This window comes from Mya arenaria, chromosome 11, assembly GCF_026914265.1.
Source record: "Mya arenaria isolate MELC-2E11 chromosome 11, ASM2691426v1".
Lineage (NCBI taxonomy): Eukaryota > Metazoa > Mollusca > Bivalvia > Myida > Myidae > Mya > Mya arenaria.
Genome location: NC_069132.1, coordinates 70,405,121 through 70,429,011, shown reverse-complemented (window position 1 = coordinate 70,429,011; position 23,891 = coordinate 70,405,121). Strand labels below are relative to the sequence as shown.

The following is a 23,891-nucleotide window of genomic DNA, read 5'->3' as shown; positions in this document are numbered from 1 at the left end:
GTCAAAGCCAGTGCCCTACTGTACAAGCCAGTACCCATGCAAACAGGCATGAAGACAACATACCAGCCACAGGGGGGATAGTGGATGGAGCATGGCTGACCGTGGCTGTGGTTTTTTGAGGCGTGTTTTCTTGAGGCGTAGTAGTTATTGTTGGTGGAGTCTGGACATCATATCCTTTGCAGTCCTGTGGGTTTCCACGTCTTATGTGGTTGAAAAATAGAGAGTCAAACAGTTTGAAAAATAAGATACCATAAAAACACTTACATCTTCAAATACTGGACACAGTGGCCAAAATAAGCACAAGCCTGGTGAACTGCTTTAACGACATGCTCAGATAATTAATTTTATGTAGAAGATTGTTTACATTTGTTGATGGCAAGCAAAAGTATAAGGAATCAGACTTGTTCATCCAATATTCTAATTGTGATAACTGAGAACTGAAACAAGAGCTGTCATAGAGACAGCATGCTCGACTATTCCGCAGCTTTTCAGTGTAAGGATCGAAAAGTTTTGGCGAAAACATGCATGGATCAATGTAAAATTAGATTAGAATGATGCCTGCAAAGATTTGTGTAAAATTCAAAAACATTCAGCCTTTAATGATGATACAGATTTGATGGAAATAGCATGCAATACATTAAAGAATTATAGGTTATATTATAATATTCCAATAATAAAAGGCCATTATTTGCAAAATACAGTTATCTAACTTAGTTGTTCAAGTAGGTTGGATGGTTGAGTACCATTGTATAAAGTCTCAATGCAATACATCAAGTAGTTGCTGAGATATTAACCTATGTGTGCTAACATGCAAAACCTTAACCAGAATTTATAATTCGCATAATAAAGGGGCAAACATTATAAAATATAGAAGATAGAGTTATCTTACTTCATTATTTAAGAAGGTTGAATGGTTGGGAGCCTGTGTACAAAGTTTCAATGTAATACATGATGTATTCGCTGAGGTATTGACTTAAAAGTGGTTACATGAAAAACCTTAACCAGAATTTCTTTGTCGAATAAAAAAGGACCATTATTTGAATTTAATGCAGACTAGAGTTTTCTAACTTGGTTATTTAAGTAGATTAGATGGTTGAGTACCATTGTATTAAGTCTCAATGCAATACATTAAGTAGTTGCTGAGATATTAACCTATGTGTGCTTACATGCAAAACCTTAACCAGAATTTCTAAGTCAAATAATAAAGGCCCATTTTTTGCATTATATTCAAATAATTGTTATCTTCATTAATTTAGTAGGTTAGATAGTTGGGAATACATATCCAAAGTTTCAATGCAATAAATGATCTATTTAATGAGATAATGACTTACATGCAAAACCTTAACCAAGATGTGACGCCAATGCCGACACCAGGGTGAGTAGTATAGCTCTCCATATTCGAAAAGTCGAGCTAAAAATCAGGTTTCTGATGACTGTGCAAATGAATAGTGAAATATTTCATGTGCATGAGTACTACAGTCCAAAATGCCTTTAGAAATTTACAAAAACAAGAAACGCCGCAATGCGACGAAACCAGGTTTTTAATGATTAACAGAAGAACTTCAGGCTGTGTCTGTTTTTCTATTTTTAGTAACAGTGACCTTGACCCTAGGGACCCCAAATGTAATCCATTGAAAGGTATCCATAAACTCTTCCTTTATACCAAGTTGGGTCAGGATATGTCAACCCTAACTTAAGTTATTCAGTTTCAACCATTATTCTATTTTAGTAACAGTGACCTTGACCTTGAATCTAGGGACACCAAACGCGATCCCATTAAAGGTATCCATAAACTCTTCCTTTATACCCGATTTGGTCAAAATATGTGGACCCTGACTAAAGATATTCAGATTCAACTGTTTTCCTAATTTTAGTAACAGTGACCTTGACCCTAGGGACCCCAAACGCAATCCCATGAAAGGTATCCATAAACTCTTCCTATAGACCAAGTTTAGTCAAGTTATGTCAACCCTAACAAAAGTTATTTAGTTTTTCTATTTTTAGTAACAGTGACCTTGACCTTGACCCTAGGGACCCTTAATGCAATCCCATGAAAGGTATCCATAAACTCTTCCTATAGACCAAGTTTAGTCAAGATATGTCTACCCTAACTAAAGTAATTCAATTTCAAACGTTTTTCTATTTTTAGTAACAGTGACCATGACCTTGAACCTAGGGACCCCAAACACAATCCCATAAAAGGTCTCCATAAACTCTTCCTATAGACCAAGTTAAGTCAAGATATGTCATCCCTCACTAAAGTTATTCAGTTTCAACCGTTTTTTCAATTTTTAGTAACAGTGACCTTGACCTTGACCCTAGGGACCCCAAACGCAATCCCATGAAAGGTCATTATAAACTCTTCCTATAGACCAAGTTCAGTCAATATATGTCATCCCTAACTAAAGTTATTCAGTTTCAACTATTTTTCTATTTTTAGTTACAGTGACCTTGACCTTGACCCTAGGGACCCCAAACACAATCGCATGAAAGGTACCCCAAAACTCTTTCTATAGACCAAGTTTGGTCAAGATATGTCAACCCTTACTAAAGTTATTCAGTTTCATAGGTGAGTTTGATGCCGCCCGCCCGGCCGAACATTAACGTTCGTCATTCTAATAATCAGGTTTCACTATGTGAAAACCTGGTTAATAAAAGATAAGAAGTACAGCATTCTATCAACAATGAAGACACGAAAAACAACTTTACCACTGCAATAAGCTTACCTGATGGGGTCGACAATCTTGTAAACAGTTCCGGCACGAACAGTTGTGGAGGCATAGTCGGTTGACAGCATGTACACCTCCCCTGAAATGGTAAAAAAAAATTATATTAAAGATGCACTCATACTCCCAAATAAGATGTACATGTACCACAATTAATACAGTTGTTTTAATTTACCGAAAAGGAATTAATTAATATCGAAAACAATGGTTCTAATGAAGGATACTTTGTCTAATTGGAAAGAAAGGTGCAGAAAACACAGTATTTCTACCTTATGCGATGATAGATGATCACTGTAAATCATTTAGGACCCACCAGTCATTTAATACTTGAGTGTGCATTTACAGTATTAAATACACTGTTACAATCTTGTTATCAGTAATTAATATTTTCCATAAATGCATTATTTAGTAAGTAGTTAAAAAGGCCTTATCACTCAAAATTAATGTTTGTTATACATGTGTATTTGTTGATTTTAAATATGAGTGTCACTTTAAACAACTTTTTTTTGATAGGTTTAATACAACATGAACTTTACCACAATGCAAATTTGATGAATACAATCAAAGGAGCCTAAATCATCAAAAATATAAGTACCTACAGAACGTAGTAAAACATCTTAGTCAAAATGCAGAAAACTGAAGATATGGTAGCATATACACATGTACTTCCACTGAATTAAAAACTTTTAGATTAAGATTGAGATTGTTTCAGTGAAATACTAGGTGGAAAGAATTTAAGCCTAAGCAAAAATAATATGTTTGGTTAAGGTTACATCTTGTCCAAAAACAGGTTTGGTAGGAAGAATATTTTTTTCATTTTTGTTTTTTTTGTTAGGCTTTATGCTAGAACTTTATTGTCATCATTGGGGAAGGGCGTAAATGAAGTATGCAGTATCAAGCTTTTTAAACTACCTGTAGATATTAAAATACACAAAAAAAAGACAAAAAAACTGACAGACTTTAAAACCGCAGGGTGGATCGTTATTTCGTAGGCAGCCTCAGGTCAGGCAACCCAAACTAGAAGTGTTTTTAAGGCCATATCTTAAATAGAGGGAGGCGTTTAAACATTTGATGTAAAAACACTTAGATAGTATGTGTAACTATGTTATCACAGGTGTTGTTATTACAATTTATACAACAACAACCCTGTAAATAGCTCTCAGCCAATTAAGTGCCTGCCATTCACCATGAAGCAACTTCAAATTTTGTAGCAGATGGCAAAAACATTTTTTTGGACATGCACATTTCAAGACTAAAATGGAAGTTAATATATTAAGAAATGAAGACTTATATACTAAAGATCATTTATGACAAAATTTAGATAAATCTGTTCCGTAATTCTATTGTAAATTGTGTTACACCTCTGACAATTCAAGTTTAAAGCACACTGAAAGAGTAGCCATTTTTCTGATTCTCTCCCTTCAAAACATCTTTCCCAGTTTCCTTTCAGGCTCGTTTCTGGATCCCCCACTCATGCCCTTTGGTCAGATTTATATAATTATGCCTATCTTCCAAACTTCCAAACAAAGTATACATATAATCCTTATATACTAATTTTATAGACCTACCATCCTCATCCTTGCTGATATGATGCTGGTATAAAAGTTCGTCATTAGCAGTGGTTACAGATATCAGAAACACCCAATTTAAGTTCTTTAGGATCCAAATAACATTTTATACCCACCCTCCTCATCCTCGCCAAATGATATGATGCTGGTGGCGTAGTCGTTGACGAGAGGGGGTACACAGACATTCGAAGCACACATCTTCAGTTCCTTGTTTGTCCACGTGTCATTGTTGGCATGGTGGAGAAGACGGAAAAGACGCCTGAAAAATTCATGGTCTCAGTGTCAACTTATTAATATAAAAGAAGTTGTTAAGCACTTCTTGTGCTTGATATTTTACATCAAATTCATTCATAAGCATTTATTATTTGGACTTTTTTCTTCTTAATTTCCATACATTTGTATCCCATATTTTCTTGCAGTAGGTCAAATGGTCACAGTAAAGGTCACCTGAGGACAACATTGATATTTGTTTTCAAAATTGTACACATGATCCAAATTTAGCTTAACAGGACACAGTTTAGGTCATCAGGGGACAACATTGATATTTACTATCAAATCTGTAGAGAAGGTGTAAATTTCATTGCTACAGCTTCAAAAATAAGAAAGCAGGTAAAAAGGTCACAGTGAAGGTCATCAGAGGACAACATTGATATTTATTATCAAAACTGTAGACAAGGTCCAAATTCCATTGCTATAGCTTAAAAAAATAAGAAAGTAGGTCAAAAGGTCACAGTCAAGGTCATCTAAGCACAACATTAATGTGTTTGCAAAATTGTACTCATGGTCAAAAGTGGGCCAGGATAGCTAATAAATAAATGAGTTTTTAATTTTTTAAGCTGTCTGACTATAACAAACGTGAACGAGTCCATTAATGCTGTGTTTTTTATACAAATGTGCCACACCTATGACACAGACAATTTCTGCACGATTATGCAGGCATATAATTAAGTTCCTCTGTAGGTTTCCTGTCCGTAAAAACAACAGATGATTGAAAAGGCAGAAGAGGTTTAATGAATTAATTAGTGTCAAAGAAATTGATGATTGAAAAACCAGTCTGTATCTGTTAAAAACATTAACCAGTATCAAATGCACTGACTGCCTGTTTGTAATGAAAATAACAGACTATGCAATCACTTTTGTACAAAACAGAAATTTTGGAAATATTTATATTTTCTCGTATTTTATCACTGTTATTCCTTACTCATCAAATAAATCTGTACAAACCCTTTAGTTCGGCCAAAAAGTAATTTTCAATAATTTCTTGAAAAAGAATTTGAAAAAGACCTTTTGGTCCAAACATCAATAAAGTTATTTTTTTAAACCAACATCAAACGTTTCTTTTCGCATTATACATTAAATTTTCAATATAGATTCAATCAACTAAAAACACTTAAAACCACATACCCACTCATAAAATCCCCATATATGTAGTAGCCCTGGAGATTTGGGCTTTGGCAACCGCGATAAAAATGGCCCCCGGTCACAGACTTTCCAAAGGAATGTGGATAATCCCAGATGGGGGCTGTCACATTTCCTCCTGATGCTGAAATGTAGCAAAAGAAATAACTGATATTAATAAAACACATGTATAATTTAACACCATGTTCTTGTTTCAATATATATTGTTTCAAATATTAATTTCCAGTACACTTCCTATCTCTTATTCAATCTTAAATAAGCTCTCCAATAACTGCAATTATTTCAGAAATATTAACTTATTTAGGTTTAGAATAATGTAACAAGCACCACCTACCATATTTACATGCAGAGCAGTAAGGGGTTGTACCCTCCATTTTCTTCCACCCATAGTTAGCTCCCTTCTCTATCAAATCAATTTCTTCTCTGGCACTCTGCCCAACATCTCCGCAAACAATGCGACCTTTTCCAAATTCTGCAAAAAAATAGTTTCTTTTATTCCCATATAACTGGCATAATAAATATAAGCACAGTGACTTATTTCTGTCCTGTTGCCAAGGGAAATAACTCAACAATATTACAACAAGGTCTGGTTAGCCTGTGGTTGGCGCACTCGCTTTTCACAAAAGCAACCTGAATTTCATTTCTGGCCTGGGCGCAAATAAGTTTGCTTGGTGGTCACCAAGCCTGACAAATGGGTTTTCTCCTGGTTCTCTGATTTTCACAATATCACAAGACCACACTCTTGCGCAACATCATACCGACAAGAGTTACTAAGAGCATAAGTTGATATACTTTCTTCACAATACTTGTAAAATATATCAAGATGAAACTAAACTACAACAACTACAACAACAACTAGAGCTGTCACAGGAGTGACGAATACCCCCAAATGCTGCCTGGACACAGGAAAGGCAAACCATTCCTTTGAAAAGAGGCCATAATTCCAAGGTTACTGCACACTGCATCTTCTTTTATCATGCATGTATTGTTTTGTTTAAATCTGTTGAGTAATTTAGAAGTTACACTACTGACAAGAAAAACTAGCATTTCATGAGTAATCGTCCAGAAACCGTTTTTCTATTTTTAGTAACAGTGACCTTGACCTTGGCCCCACCAGCCCCAATATAGAACTTGACCTTTATCTTCTGATGTTACACCTCTGTACCAAAAATTGTTGAAATCTGTCTAGCCTTTCATGAGTTATCGTCCGGAAACCATGAAAACCGACAGACCAACCGACAGACCGACCGACAAGCTCACTCCTATATACCCCCTCAAAGTTTGTTTGTGGGGGTATAAAAAGGCCCACATGCCATGACAAATATTTTATGATTAACCTAGACAGTTTTTGGTAAAAAAATAATAACCCATGTTGTATTTGCTTGTTAATTAAAATAGAGTCATTATAGTAAAGATACTTAAAAGAGCTTACACAATTCTTCAGATCTCAAGATTCATGTGTGGTTGGGGGTGGGGGAGAAGGGTTGAGGCTGTTTTATCAATAATCCTAGGAGAAATTTTGTACCTAAGAGACACCATCTACATGTATACTGAAGCTGTACTGATATTGCCAATCTTCTTCAATACCGGTTCCGCATCTACAATGTACCATATCGATAGAGAACAAAATCACCCCTCGTAATCTTGATAAAAAGGCCCTCAGTAAACTATATAGGTCAAATGCTAAATACCCGTTTTGACCTTATCAAAGAAAAACATGAATAGAAAGTTCATCAATTACGGTTTCATATCTCTAGAAATTAGTGCCTCATCAAGTTTTATCACCATTTCATCATAAAAGAGGTGCTTGAAGCTGTGAAATATCTGATTAATTTCTGGAACAAGGGTAGAACTATTTACTTCTTAGATTCTATTGACATCTAAATTGATTGTAAGATCATGCATGCTAAGCTTTGATGAACTCTTCTGTTTGAAATAAGATTTATTTCAGATAACTTTGTACAGCTCTGCTTAAGTTAACACAACTGTTTTTAAGTAAACACCTTATTTTAGGTCACCAGCTCAAAATACACATAACTTCATAAATCATAATAATTTGATCTAGTTGCATAGCATGAAATATATAAATAAAATATCATTTACACAAATAGAGCAGGTACTTACATGTTTATCATATCAACAAATGCTAATCAACTTACATAGCTAATTGTGATATAGTATCATCTTTTTTGGAACCAATCAAAGTGTAATAAGGTAAGTGCATCAGACTCATTCAGTAATCTTTGATTAGAGATTATATTTACCAGGTGTTAATGATAAGAAAATAGAACAAAGATCAAACTGATATTCCACATGTTTTTTTGCCATTTTATCTTTAGAAACAGGTTAATTATCCAAGTCAATTAGGTTATAAAATCAAGTTCATAAAGGGAAAACCTGAGGGGTGTTGTAATGAATGATGATGATTGTTTAGAGAATATTTGCTGCGCCATTAAATATTATGAAAGTATTGCTTCCTGTGATCAGCAAGTGAAATTAATTTTGATCTTACATCAAAACTCAACAAATTTTCTTTGTCTTTCTTAAGAAAATGACAAAATTATAGTTGTTTGGAAAATCACATGTCAGGGAAGCATTTAAAGTCATGATGTCATTTAAAAGATTCAACACAGCATTATAAGTGAATGCTCAATAACACTTAGGATTCATATCTCTCCCTGCCGTAAAAAATAACGTAAGTGAAAATAACATGATATTTCATCGAAAAGCATGTGAAATAATTTCTTAAACAATATGCAGAGTTTTATTCGGTCAGGTAGTTAACTTAGAAACAAGAAAATCGATAAAAAAATTATCTATCTTAAATAAAATATTTGATAACACTAAGTATGCATTAAATGTTTATCTTTATTCAAAACAGTGAGCCTTGGGTCCTTCAAAATGACTTAACCTTGTAATATAAAGTGACAATGTGGATTATATGCTAATAAATATTTTGATTCATTAAGCACTACTTTGATGATGGGTATTCTACTCTAGATTCAATTGTATGAAGGAACATCTTATCAGTGATCAAATTGATGATTGGTAAATCCATTAGTAACAATATTATCAATCTTAAAGCAAACTGTTTTATTGGGAATGTTCAACACAGACAGTTTAAATTTTTAAATAACACTTTCAATATAGTTAGTGACTCACAGCCAATTCTATAAAAAAAACAGCTATTTTTTTAAGGTTTGGTTAAAAGTAGTCAAAATGTTCAATGATTGGTCATTATTTATCCAATAATCCGTTGACCAATTAAAATGCTTACATATTCAAACTAATAAAAAGATTACCTACGGATAATTAATCCAGTTTAATACAATTGGCCCCATAACACAATGTTTAACACAAGTTGATATTAAAATACTTAGTTAAAGCGTGTTTGTTAAAATGGCTGCAATATGATAAAAAAGTGAGAATTTAATTAGCTGTGCATTCTTAATATCTCATTTAAAGACAAAAGATAAAACTAAAGTTGTCAAAATTGTAAATCTGTGAGAATCCAGCTTTAAATGCATACTGTTAAGTGAAAGGGGGAGACAATTCAATGACTGAAGCTAGGATTATGGTTCTTGTCCACTGCACTTGTCCATATTGCCCTCTGTATAATTATAATGTTTGAAGTTTCATTAAAACTCATCAGTAGTTTTGAAGTGTTCCTCTAGACAAGGGTAGGATGGATGGACACAAGGTCAGACAGACAAAAAAACGAACTATAAAAAGGCCAAAGAAAATTTATTCTGTGGTTCAAGGGTACATCTTGTCCAAAAAAAGGTAGGATAGGTAGGTGGATTTCTTATAAGGCTTTATGTTAGAATTTTATTGTCATCACTGGAGATTGGTGCAAAAGTAATTTTCAGGTTAAGCTTCTTAAACTTCATATTAAAACACATGCACAATTTTTTTTCTTTTGAACCAATAGACTATAAAAAACAGTCACGTAGACACCTTTTTATAAGGTAGGGGTGGGTTACTCAAACAAGAAGTGTTTTTTTTTATTTCTTGGTTTATTTCTAGTTAAAACCTGTTGGCTCTATAATTCTTAGCTTGATTTCTTCATTGGTTCGAAACTTGATGAAAAGTACTGATTTTTTTTAACACTTTATACTATATGTAAGAATTCCCATTTGGTTCAGTATTTGTGTGGCTCAAAGTATTTTGGCCTGTAAGCCTAGAATATCGAGCCAGCGTATTTTGAATATACAAGTACAAAATCTTGAATTCTAATAAAAAAAATAAAAACTTACTAGTGATAGGGTCCCCTCGGTCTTTTCCACACCTCCAAATGTTTCGGACACCGTATGCATAAACTTCAGGCAAAGCCCTTATGTCGTTGACGAACGGATTGTCTGGTGGAATGCTGTACTCTGTACGTCTAACATAGTCTACATTGTCCACATCTATACGTAGTACTTTCCCGAGCAGAGAATTCCTGAAAAGTTATGAAAGCGTTGCTGTGTGTTATGTCTAAATCTACCAAATTAGAGAGTGTTTCTTTTGTTTTCTCCTTTATTGGAATTGTAACAAAGGGGTGGCACTTAAAGGTCCAGTTACTTGCATGCATGTACCCATAAATTGGAGGCTTTTCATTTATACCAAATGCCAGTTATTCAGCGTTGTCCTTGACAACGAGGTACAAATCAGTAATGTCATTCACTTAACCTTCATGATTGAAATTATTCAAATGTGCTGAAGCAATCATTGTACAATTTCCATAACTTGGTTCGAGTGTCCCGTATAACTTATTTCTTGGTTCGAGTGTCCCGTATTACTTATTTCTTGGTTCGAGTGTCCCGTATAACTTATTTCTTGGTTTGAGTGTCCCGTATTACTTATTTCTTGGTTCGAGTGTCCCGTATTTCTTATTTCTTGGTTGGAGTGTCCCGTATTTCTTATTTCTTGGTTCCAGTGTCCTTGGTATTTCTTATCTCTACAATAAATCTGTTTGGTGAGACTAAGCAGTACTGTTTCACCATAGAAACTTCAGGTTATTCAAATGTCTTAGAATGAAGCCTCATTGTCTGATACATTTTCATCGCAAATCCTGATGCAGGAATTGTGTATCGAATGACTGGCAGTAGCTAGGCAACATTTAAAACCCTGCAAAATTCTTAATGATTAAGCCTTGGTACTTAATAATTTAATGACTGCCTTTTACAATTTCATTTGCTAAAATGTATGCTTTATTTTTTTCATCATGAAGTCAAAAAGTCATCGAAATTAGTATTTTGGATGTGAAGCATGAATATGAATGTTATTACTGCTTGCCATAACATTTTTGAACAAGCCCTGATGCACAAAAGCCAGAACTTGAGCAAGAGCGGAAAGCATTTTACCAGTGCAGGCATTACGCTAATTTTGACTACTAATAAGACTGATGGATTTTTTATAGATACATACAAGTCTTGGCCGGAGTTGAGTGGATCTCCAGCCATCCCTCCGTCCCCGATAAACAAATACATGTACCCATCGTCTCCAAACAAAATCTGAAATAATTCATTACCATTTTATAATTAAAAACATAAAAGATCACACTCCTCAGTCCTGGAGGAAATTTAATGATACTGTTGGACACACATATGACATCCAAAATAGGCCATTTGCACAGGAAAGATTTTAGCCAGATTTTGCACTGATCATAAATTGCTACAAGGATTACCCGGTATCAATTTCTACATAGTTTGAATTTCGATTTTCATTGTTTAAATTATATAGATAAAGAGCTGAACTATCTGTGCAAAACTGTGCAGTATAAAATGCACCAAGAGGTATAAAAAAAACAAGTGGTTAATTGCTAAAAAGCCTTTTTATAACATTATGCTACATATATAAATATGATAATTTACAAGGTTTCTGAAGCATTTATGCTGAATGGACCCAAAATCTTAAAGGATGAAAATGAAAAAGGAGTATCTCTTTCTCTGCTGAGTAAATTAGAGTAATTTTGCCTAAAGCTTTTTGCATATTAAGATAACACTTCATTCCTAAAAAACAAAAAATCATTTTTTATAAATATTTTCCACATTATTATTTAGAAAAATCACAAGACATTCATTGTCTTATAAGTAGTAAAACAAATGTGTATTTCCTTAGTAATATATAACTTAGAGCAGTATAATGTTACAATACTTATTATAATAATCAACTTGACATTGATTAATAAAATTTTGCCCTACTAATTTCGAGTCCAACATAACATCCTGAAAAATGAATAAAATATTCATTTTTGGCATAAAATGTGTCTGCCATGTCATTAAATAATCTTACTTTCATTGCCATAAAATACCAAATGTTATATTTAACCCATGATAGAACCATCTCCAGAGAACAGCATTTTATAATCTATCCTTAACTTATTTTTAATTGATTCATAAAGTTTTGAATTAAATCGCAAATGACATTCAGGCGCGTAGCTGCTTATACGCAAGTAAGCTGCAAAATCCACATGATTTGATCTGACAAATAAAATCAGCCAAAGTTGCAGTATGGCGTACTTGACTAAATGATCCTAAAACCTTCCATTTTCCAATACTAAAAAAGCACCTCAGAATGCACCATGGTTTACAAAACTTTCTGAGGAGGCATGCTTCCAGACATCCCTGACACATTTATGAATCCACATAAATAGAGGGCTAGCTTAGTGCCCCTGACTTTTAAGATCCTGTATAACCCTTATGAAAATACACTCTTTCAATAAGATCGTACGAGCTCGCGACAAGCTCGTGACAAGCTCGTTACGACCTTGCACGATCTTAATTTCCCCTGTTAGACAGCTAACAAGCTTGTATGAGATCGCGCAAGGTTTTGACAAGAGCAAGCTCGTGCGAGCTTGCTATCTTTACGACTTTGCACGAGCTTGTACGATCTTGGACCACAAATTATATTATGGAGCAAGCTATATAAGAACTTAGAAATTTTAACAAACTCTGAAAAAAGACTAAGTCCATAAAATATCAGAAAAATCACCAAATTCATGTTCTCAAGATTTTATTATTTCAATACTATAACAATGGGTACCAAAATATTCAGAATTGTAAGGTCTACATCATTATTTAAAAATAAAATCACAAACTTGAAAAAAAACAAAACTTTTTTTTGTAAGTTAACAAAACACAACTTGTATTATCCATTTTTAAGAAAATGTGACATGAGGAAAGAATAAAAAAACAAGAGCTGTGGAGGACAGCAGGCTCCACTTTTGAATTGCAATACCAAAAAGGGGCATACTTCAGTCAAATCCTAATCCAGAGTGTTGTACTCTTGTCTGTGATAAAAGGTAACGATGGCAAACAAGCATTGCAAGTTTCAAAGCAATATCTGTTATGGTTATGAGAAAAAGTGAACTGGTTAGAAAAGGTTTACCAAGGTGGGATGTGTATACGCCGAAAAAAAAATATAGTAGACTAAGAACAACCAGCAGATTACTTATGCCATTGCCATAACGACCAATTACATCAATGTATCAAAATATGACAAAATACATGAAAACTATCTATATCATGACTAAAACCCATATGAAAGCCATATGTATCTCCATGCAAACCTAACAAAAATATGCCATATTTAAACTTGTTCACAATGTAAGCGACTATAAGACAGAAGTGCACTTAATAAAAAAGTAAGATTGTTTTTCGAAACGATTTGCAAATGTTACTGTGAAACTCCTTATATTGAGATATTGCTCAAAGTAAACAAAATTCAAACGGCATGTTAGTTATGTTACAAAATAATGGCCAACAGTGAAATGTATTTTTTCCACTGGCAGCTGAAATTTGCACGGAGAAGTAATCTTAGAAATCTGAAGTTGAACTTTTGATTTCAGCTGTTTAGAAATACAATACTATTGATATAATTGAAAGAAATGGAGACTTTGCTTGTTATGAGCAAATGCTCAATTTTAATTAAATTTCCTTTGCCTAGATATCCATTAGATTCTTTAATTCTGGACCAGAAGTCTAACAGAGAACATGATTAGATTTGATTTCAAAGTTATAACCCAAAACTAACACCAACAGTCTAACAAAACATGATAAAACCAAATATCTAGAGCCTACAGGATTAGTATTTCACCAGTCTTTCACCAAGGCAGTGGATAGTCTAAATTGCTTAGTCCTGCTCAATGGAATTCGGAGGCTTACAAACGAAGGCAGTGTTCTCACAATCTAGAAGCCTCACGTATACACACAGATCAGTTATATTTGATATTGGAATGATAGAGTATTGTGAATATGAAGGGTTAACTAATACTATGCTTTGAAGAGTAACATCAAGATAACCATTTTGTAGAATTTGTTCACTCATCACAAGTTCTTTAATTACTGCAAAATATTTTGGAGGACAGTCACATTTATGGATGCAGTTTCTAAAACAAAAACAATGCACTTCTAAGTACTTCTCAACATGGCCATATTTTTGCCCCATATCATTGTCAATGTAAATCACTGTATAGGAATTCCTTTCTTCGACTGCAGAATACTGTAAAGATTGGTAAGTTTTTCCATCTTTGTACATTCTATAAAAGAACAAAATATCTATTGGTTCTGCGCCAAGAATTGATGTCAACAAAATGTGTTGGTCATTGGAAAGCTTTTTAACTACCCGTTTGCCAATTAACCCAAATCCTTCAAATGTCATTTCACACTTGGGTATTGTTTTTGATTTTTTAAGTTGTGCATGAAATTGTCCAGCTGCACTGTTGGGATCAAATTTTTCACCTATCTCTGGCATTTGCAATATGGTTGATACAGCAGTGCTAATTTGTATTTGTGGATGCTGTGTTCCATGAAACATTTTCACCAACTGCCCATTTATATCCTCAAATGAAAAACAACTGTAGACCCATAATGGCCCCAAATCTCGGACAACTTCGGGAAGGTGAAGTACCTGGTGCAAGTTAGCTGACATATGCCTTTCTCCATAATAGACTTCATACATAGACACAAAATATGTAAGTAAAGCAGTACTTTTATCCAACATTGACTCACTGATTGATTCACAGCTCAAAATGAATATTGCTTCAACAAGTAGCATGTAATGTTGAAAATACTCTTCTGAAAGGACTCCAAACAACACAGGTATAGAATAGTACAGAAGCCATGCACGACATTCATTAGCTTTCCAATATGATGAATGCTCTGTAAGGCTTCTAGGTATACGGCTTATAAAATTTGGTGGCTTTATACTCATGAGCCTTTTATCCACCTTGTCTGCATATTTTGAAAATGAGAACATTTCTGATGAACTTTGAGCCGAGAACCACAATTTTATAAGCCTTCTCACAATTCCTAGAAGCACACAATGCATGTAATCCACACCTGTTCCATGGATGATGTCTGCCTGAACATGTGAAATCCATGTTGGTCCCTTTATACCACAAATTATCTCGCCAGAAGATACTGCTTCCCTTGCATGTTCTATTGTTTCTATATGAGTTCTACTTGGTCCGACAGGATTGTCCATTTTAAATGGGAACACACGGGTATGGCCTTTTCCAGCTTTTACAACCTTTCCCTCCTGCTTGCATCTTAAACAGCTATGTTTTCCATTGAACTGGTTCATATTAAAAACTAAACTTCTTGCAGGTAAGTCACATGTTCCACAAAGGAGCAGAACTTTAACAATGAAGCTGTCATTACAATGTTTGCAGTCCACCTCTATTCCTTCGGTTTTCATGGTCTCCAGTGTTTGACAAAATGGTTTTAAAAACATTTCCATTGGAGGTTTGACATCACTAAACCATAAACCACCAAACAAAAGGTTTTCTGTTTTAAATCTTTTGCTGTATGGTAATTCATTAACTGCAAAAAAAACAAAGGCCATATGCTAAATTTAGAAGACTTAAATAAAGCTACACCGTCTGTATACCACATAAGTGAAATGTTGTTGCAGTAAGACAAAATCTTTCCAGACATGCTGTTTTTTTTATACATATCTCCATCATATATATCTTCCATATTGTTGTGTACTTTGTTTTTACGAAAAAATCTATGACATATATCAGTGTGGAAGTTGACTCGATGGAACATTTTTATTAATTGGTTTGTCATTGGTATTTCAACAAAGTATGATACGGATTTTGATTTTGTTAAGTCTACTTTGCACAATGGACACTGATGAATCTCTCCAGTAAAGTTGTGCAGGCAGTTACTGCAGTATTTATGGAACACCAGGGGCATTTTGATATCCACAAAGTATTTTCTAAATAAATATAAGGATGTCCTACAAATGTTTGGTGTCAAACAATGTAATGAAATCAGAGTCAGAAGATCTGCTAGACACAGGCCACTGAGGCCTTGTTTTAGTATGAAAGTCATGATCAACATCATGCTTTGATTTAGAGAGAGTGTTGACCCTTCATATAGTGGCTGTTCTCCTTGTGGTTGGTCAGATGTTTCTTCCTCATCCTCTTCCATCTCATTAAAAAGATGACAGTCCTCCTCATAATCGCTGATTTCAACTTCTTGATCTCCATCTGAAAAAGTAGTAAAACTTCATATTCTTCCCATGATATTTCTCCCTCATTTTGCAGAAATGGAATCAAGTTGTCAAACAGTTCGGATTTCAGATCAAGCCCAACATTTTGTTAAGCTTGAACTGGATCTAAACTGTTTCCAAACGCTATCCCTCGGCAGATAAATCTGCTGCTAGAAAGCAGAGTTAACAAGAGTTGTAAGAGACAAATGCCCCAAATTGCTCATTGACACATATATTTGACCTTTGACCTTGAACTTGAAGAATGACCTTGACATGTTTGCGCTCAACATGTGGGGGCATCATAAAATACATATGCATGCCAAATATAATGTCTCTACCTGTACTAGGTTAAAAATTATTGCCAATGTTAAATTAGGTAATTTGACCTTTATATTTGACCTTTTGCCTTGAAGGATGACCTTGACCTTGACATGTTTGCACTCAAAATGTGCGGCTTTCTGAAATACATATGCATGCCAAATATGAAGTCTCTACCTGTAATATATCAAAAAGTATGGCCAATGTTAAAGTTGGACACAAACAAACACACAAACAGACAGGGCAAAAACAATATGCCCCCACTTTAGTGGTAGGGGGCATACATATATTGAAAAGAATAAATAACAAAGGGCAATAACTCCATAATTAAGCAAATAAGAGTTATGGTTCTTGTTCACTGCTCTTTCTGTCATTGCCCTCTACCAGTGTATGAAGTTTCATCAATCTAGCGAGGCCAATCTAGCAGCATTAGTATTGGAGTTATGCTCCGGACAAAATAAAAATACAAAAAATAACAAAGGGGAATTACTCCTTTCAAAGAGCAAGCAGAGTTATGGCTCTTGTGCACTGCACTTCCCCTCATCAAGATGAATCTACATATGAAGTTTCATCAGCTACATTCCGGACAAAATCAAAAGATTAAAAATAATAAAGGGGAATAACTCCTTTCAAAATACATTATGGTTCTTGTGCACTGCACTTCATCTCATCAAGGTCTATATACCTATGAAGTTTCATCAACATACCTACAGTAGTTTTGGAGAAATGCTCCGGACAAATATTTGTAGACCAACCGCCGGACAGACCGACAGGGTGACTCCTATATACCCCCCAAAATTTCATTTGTGGGGGTATAAAAAGTCAATTTAACAATAAATCAATACCTTCAACTTCCTTGTTTCCTAAAATATTAACTTCATCCTCTGTGGGTAATTCATCATGATCTTCTGGTGCTTCTATTCTGAAAATATAGAGAAGACGCATGTTTAAACTCATTTTCAGTTAATGTGAGCACTGTTAAATAACTAGAATAATATTTTTACAACAGAAAATGAGCCATGATTGCTAAATATGCAATACAGCATTATTCAGGCACCGCAGATCAATGCCAATGCTTGTTTGCTTATTAGTAGAACAAGAGCACCGTAGAGTGGGTGCCAACGCTTGTCTGTTTTCTAAGTCCGAAAAGGAAAATGTTAAATGGTTTTTGAGTTATGAGGTAAGGTTAAAGTTTCAGGACGCCGACCACGGCGCCAAGGCTATCACAATAACTCGACTTTTTTCCTTGAAAAACAGACAAGCTAAAAAGGGGCATAGCTAAGTAATTATTTACTCCAGATGTAAATTTCTATAGAGATGGCTATTATTACAAGGAACATGTGTGCCAAGTCTAGTTTGAACCAGCAAACCAGTCTTGAACTTTTTAAAAATTATTTGGAATTTTCCTTATACTTTGAGAGAAGATTATAAAAAGCTTTCTTTTTTCACCAGATACAGTCAAACCTATATAAAGAGTTCACTAAAATGTTAGATAGTTATGCATGGTATTCAAGACAGGTGCTCACTGAATGCAGATCAATGAAGTTTTGCCGAATGCACTCTAAAGAACTTTATTTTCAAATTGCATGACGTGACCACTTGTCATTTATAGTCGCTTGCTTTGGAAAAGATAATTTTTCATCGATTAATGACATTGCGAGTAAGCTTTCTTTAGTTTCATCCTGAATAACCCATGTTACGCTGATGGAACTATTTCCATTGTTCTAAGTCAAAGAAAAGGTCCCGAATAATGGGCCACCTTAAATAATTATTACCCCCCCCTCCCCCAAAAAAAAAAAATCCCCCAAACACACCTTGTGTTGACTGAGAGCAGTCTTAAAAATTAAGCTGGCATTATTATTAGAAGTATAAAGTACTTAAAGTCTTTAATGAAGCTCCCGAATGGTGTTTATACATACCTTTCTGTATCAGCATTCTTTGATGCATTCTCATTAGCATGCTGTTTTTTCATTCTCCATAATGTTGTTCTTGGTATTTTTGCATCTTCAGAACTGTATTGTTTATATTTGACTCTTCCACTTCCTGACCCTGAACCAGATGCCATTGTTGCTCTAAAAAGATACAAAAACCATTGTTTTAGTATTAATAACACTGTAGTGTTTGTTTGTGTGGAGTTTTACGTCACTTCGACAGTATATATTGCAGACATAATTTGATGTTAATTGGAAGTGTGTGTGTGGGGGGGGGGGGGGGAATTGCAACAATTATTATGCAGTGGAAGTGTGTGTGTGTGTGTGGGGGGGGGGCATGTGTGCCCTATGGTCACATTTCTAGTTTTATTTACTAGAAATATATAATATAATGATTCCAGATAAGACAAGTATGTGTAAAAATGACAGGTTTTTTAACAAAATTTCTTGACCAACACATTTGGAGTTACCACTCATAATAATCGCATTGAAAATACTTTTCTAATGAGTTGTCACTCGATAGGGTTTGCATGGTGAGGAAATAATGATTTTAGTATATCAGATACGCACCCTATCTGGGGCACTGAATACATTAAATGCAAAGTATAAATGAGCGACTCCAAGACGAACGGATTTGGTAGAATGATAGCTGTAGATGTACTTTATTGAATTTTCGCATGACAGTCTCATAATCGCGTAATATGAACATCCGTGAGTAGTCTTATTTTATGATATACTTTATGTTTTCTGTTATTTAGTAATTTAAGCCTGATTCCTGACTTGACTGAACGCTTCCCCCATTTTCATGCAAACTGTCGCCATCTTGGAAGTTTCCAAAGAATAAACAGCTTCCTTCGTAGCTGCAATTTACGAGCTTAAGATATATATTCAATGCATACCTTCTACCAAAAGACTCCTTCAATGTATTACGGCGATGTATTACGTTTATTATATTTGTATTAAGCCGTTTGATATCAAACTGAATCGATCTCGTCTTTGTTCCGAACTGCGCTACATATCGGAACGGGGAATTCCGCATATTACGTCATTTCTCTCCTCGAGATTACATAGGATTCCAAGAATATGATTGGCCAGTGATCCGTCCAAGAAAGCTTTTATAGGGATTTCCTACATATCGTGATATTTAAATGAGCAATTGATATGCCTACACATTTTTATTTTTAAGAATGAGTTTATGTATGAAATAAAATCGCAATTTGATTAAAATATTGAGATTATGTTTTTCGCGCGAGAGTCAGCTTCTCACAGCGAGAGCATTTGCAGGAACCGATTTCATTGGTCAGTGGAACTGGCGGAATTTCGAAACTTTTCAATAATGGAGTCGTCGCGATATTGTCTTATGTTTTGGTTTGATGGAGAAAGAAGTTGGAGCATCCAAAATGCGACAACAATTGTTAAACCTAGGAAAGATCCTGAGAGATATGTGGAAGGGGAGAAGGTGTTCGCAAAGTTTCGAGGGAAGACTTATCCTGCTTACGTCATAAGAGTAAACGGTAAGGAAAAAAATGATGGTGTTAAATTGTCGACTTAATATAACGAGAAGTGTGAATTTTTCGTGCCTTCAAGTAATGTAAGGGAATGCGTCAGCCTTATTATTGGCGAGGAGGGAGGTGTTAATTACTGCTCGAGATTTAGTCACACGTTTAACGGTTATTTAAGACGCGAGCAGACAATTACACAATGCATCCACTGTGACCACTGCGACAACGATTGGCGAAACATGTTAAGTATACATCGTAGGTGTGATATACTCTATTGTACTATATAAAATTCGCCGATCTGAATCAATTAACAAATTTCAAGTCTATTGGCTTATCAGCAAAAGAAATTGCTTTGGCCATTTACAGGGCAGTTACACACACCGTCCATAAGACCATAGACTTTATAAAGCAAAGGCTTAACACAGGTATATATTCTACAATCATTAAATAATGGAGCCTCACATAATAGTTTCTGAAGCCGCATGCTCCCTTTGATATTGATTGTACATTCATATTTAGCTAGCATACTGTTCATAATTGCGATATCTAACAAGATTTGTGTAGGTTTGACCAACAAAAAAGGTAATACACTTGGATTTGGGTAACCTTTGACATCGGCCAAACTGTCAGACCAAAATGCGTGATTAAAATGGGCTGTCAAAGTCGCAATTTAATTATTTTTTACATATATATGGTACATTTGAGATATTTTGAAATATTACTAGATTTGGGTAGTTTTAACCACTATTAACCAAGATATCCCTGGATATGGGTAGATTTGGGTAAATCGTGCTGCCCCGAAAAAACTCACAGCAATATGAAAATCCAAAATTTACAATGCTTATAACACTTTGTGGAAATAGAGCATTTGCCTAAAATGAGTACTTTTTTTTCTTTTCAGAATGTAAAGATGAAATGGTGGCGGCTTCACTGAAGTTAAATACTTATATGAAGACCGACCTTGATGTTGATTACATCTTAAAGGAAATGGGCATTGGAGCTTGTGAGGAAACAGAAGTCACTGAATTGGGTAAGTGAATTTAACTACCAGATCTCCGTGGCCTTTTGCTGCTGTGGGTTCGATTCTTGTTAGGCAGTGTTTCATTTTTTTTTAGCTCGACTATTCGAAGAATATGGAGAGCTATTACAGTCGACGTCGCCGTTGGTTTTGGTTTAAGTTTAAGTTTTGCATGCAAGGCCTTTTCTTAGAAACCATGTATGCTATTGCTTTGAAACTTCACACACTCATCCGAGGTGATCACATGACCATGCAGGACAAGTCCCATAACTCTAGATTGAATTTTGGCTGAATTATTTACACGTTTCAGCAATCAGATTTTTATTATTGGTTAATTTGAAGTAAGCACAAACAAATCCATTGATAAACCGACATTTTCTACCAGAATTTAAAAGGTTATTTAAATAATTTGTTATAATAGTTTCTTATAAGGGCAACAAAATATCTGGTAGAGAATGTCTGCTTTGTTTATGAGCTAAGTATATTAACAAATTTTCAGTTCCAAATCCTCAAAAAGAGACCAAGTCTTCAAAGAAAGTGGCAAAAGAATCAACAAAAAGGAAAACAGTTGTTGTCAAGGAGGTGTCGGCCGCCAAAAAGGTATTTATTTTAATGTGCAGCCATTGGCATCAGTGTTACAAAAATAACTAGGGGTCCTCTGTGACTTGCAATCACTTGGTCCCTCACCGCTTCGGGTTACATCCTATTCAGGGGTAAAAATCCTAATGTGAGGAAGCCTTCAATGGTTTTTGGTATGTAAGGGGTTCTAAGTTGTCTGTCTGCATAATCCATGGAAGGCTTCCTCACATTAGGATTTTTACCACTTGTCACCAGGTTGGTGTCTCAAAATTATTCAAGTACTGTCAGAGCAACACAAGACCAATAACAAACAAGCAAAACATCAACTTTTGACTATTGTTTTTGGTAACATTTTCTTTTTAACCCTTAAATCAGGTGTCAATATAGAGTATGTATCAACTTATTGTTTATTATCTATACATGGTAATCTTTTGGTCCACTCACCCTATGGTCTCTGTTGAAATCTTCCCTGGAACTTCTGTTTTCAACCAAACTTCACACGAATGCCTATGGTTGCTGTGGCATCAAAAAGTGCAAATGGCAAAAAAGACATTGTTCTCCTGCAAAAATATCTTCAACTCAAAGTGGTAAAAATTAATAACCAGCATAAAAGGCTTTTGCGAGATTTGTACATCTCCCTCTATTTGTACATCTCCCTCTCCATACACCACTAAAAGAGAAAAGTCGGTGGCATAAAGATTTACCTTTGTCCATCCCTCCGTCCATTTGTCTACAGTATGTATGTACCGTTTAGTACCATTTACCATTACACTTAATTGTACAGTAAATTTCTTCACATGAAAACTATATATTTTTTACCCCTTTACTCCATATTAAGTCATTTTTAGATTTATTTTGAAAACATTGGAGAATGGGATATTTTTGCATTAGAGTAAATGTTTCAATGTCCATGTATGTTAAAGATAAATTCATTTGTTAGATATTCTGTCTTATCATCAGATGTTTAACTGTGTATGAGCCTAGAATAGCATATGAAGTCAAAAAACTGTTTTAACATTATTCCACTATTTTTGTTTTTCAAAAACATTTATTTTCCAGAAGAAAACGGTGGCAAATGACAGGGCCAAGGCCACCATAGAGGCATGCAGGCAGATGCTGAACAAACGTCCCCCCATTTCAGATGAGGCTGCGGTCAACGCCTCACCACGATTAGGTGGAGCAAAACGTGCCATGAATGATGCAGGTGCTGAACAGTTTGACAGGACAGATACAAATGTATCAGCCCGTTCTTTTACCAACCAGGCAGATACATGTGTATCTGCTAGTTCTGGCAACAACCAGGCAGGTACAGTTTCTGCTAGTTCTGGCAACAACCAGGCAGGTACAGTATCTGCTAGTTCTTTCAACAATGGGGCAGATACAAATTCTTCCTCAAGTAATTTCAACTATACTGATAGTTCATGGCATGCGCCTGCAAATTATAACTGGGAATACCAATCTTCTGCCTCTTCGAACCTTGCCAGTTCACTTGGATTTGTCGGGTTCCTGGCGAGCGGAGAAGATGACCCTAGAGAGGAGAGAGATGTGGCAAAGGAGAGAGATGCAGCAAAGAAGGAGAGAGATGCGGCAAAGATTGAGCTTTTTAAATCGCATCAAGCGATTCAAAAGCTCAATGAAGACATCAGGAAGAAAGATGCCAGAATAAGGGAGTTGGAGGAGGAAGTTGCCAAAAAACAAATCGGTAGAGTAAAAATTATTGATTTTTATGCCCGCACCACTAAAAAGGGGGGGGGGATATAGATTTACCTTTGTCTGTACGTATTTCAGGGTGTGTACCTGGGTATATTTATCCGCCCAAATTAATATTTATGGAGTTATAAATGGGCCTTGATTTTGTGAAAATACAGCATTTTTGACAAAGCAGACGTGTGGGCATCTATGTCCAACGGATTCATTTCCTAGTTCTTTCTGCCTTGATAAGTTACATATATATTTAGATTAAAAACGAGTTTTCTTCACGACTCATTTTAGTTACATTGTCTTTTTCCTTGTCATTAAACATTCAATATCTATTATCTTCTGGCTTGGTTATATTGGTCATTTTCAAATCAAAGCATGTTTGTATGGAGCTTGGTGATTTTTGAAAAGAATGACCTCTCATTGATCACAATTGTTTACGGACAGACACAAGCTCTCTGGCCTTTGGCCAAAGGGCTAAAAACAAACTATGCATAAATCAGATAAATTGATATACCATTTACAGGATCTGTCATTTGTTTCATTTATAGTTACCACTCCAAGTAAAGTTCGATTTCTGAGGTCGTTGGCCGAGCACCTGTCAGTGGATGAAACTAACCAGGTAACTCCTTCATTTGATTCAACTTGGT

The 23,891-nt window shown here is 35.1% G+C and overlaps 1 protein-coding gene across 1 annotated transcript in view; it reads right to left on the bottom strand.

The window, feature by feature from the left end:
- Positions 1-145: 145 nt before the first annotated feature.
- Positions 146-23,891, bottom strand: part of LOC128208743 (HHIP-like protein 1) — a gene marked incomplete at its 3' end in the record, with an annotated part of 37,794 nt that continues 14,048 nt past the window's right edge. The window contains exons 2-8 of the mRNA XM_052912289.1: positions 11,123-11,208; positions 9,970-10,154; positions 6,048-6,185; positions 5,699-5,837; positions 4,411-4,553; positions 2,727-2,808; positions 146-200 (exon numbers count right to left, since the gene is read on the bottom strand). Coding sequence (XP_052768249.1) covers positions 146-200; positions 2,727-2,808; positions 4,411-4,553; positions 5,699-5,837; positions 6,048-6,185; positions 9,970-10,154; positions 11,123-11,208 — 828 coding nt within the window. The remainder of the gene's footprint in view (positions 201-2,726; positions 2,809-4,410; positions 4,554-5,698; positions 5,838-6,047; positions 6,186-9,969; positions 10,155-11,122; positions 11,209-23,891) is intronic.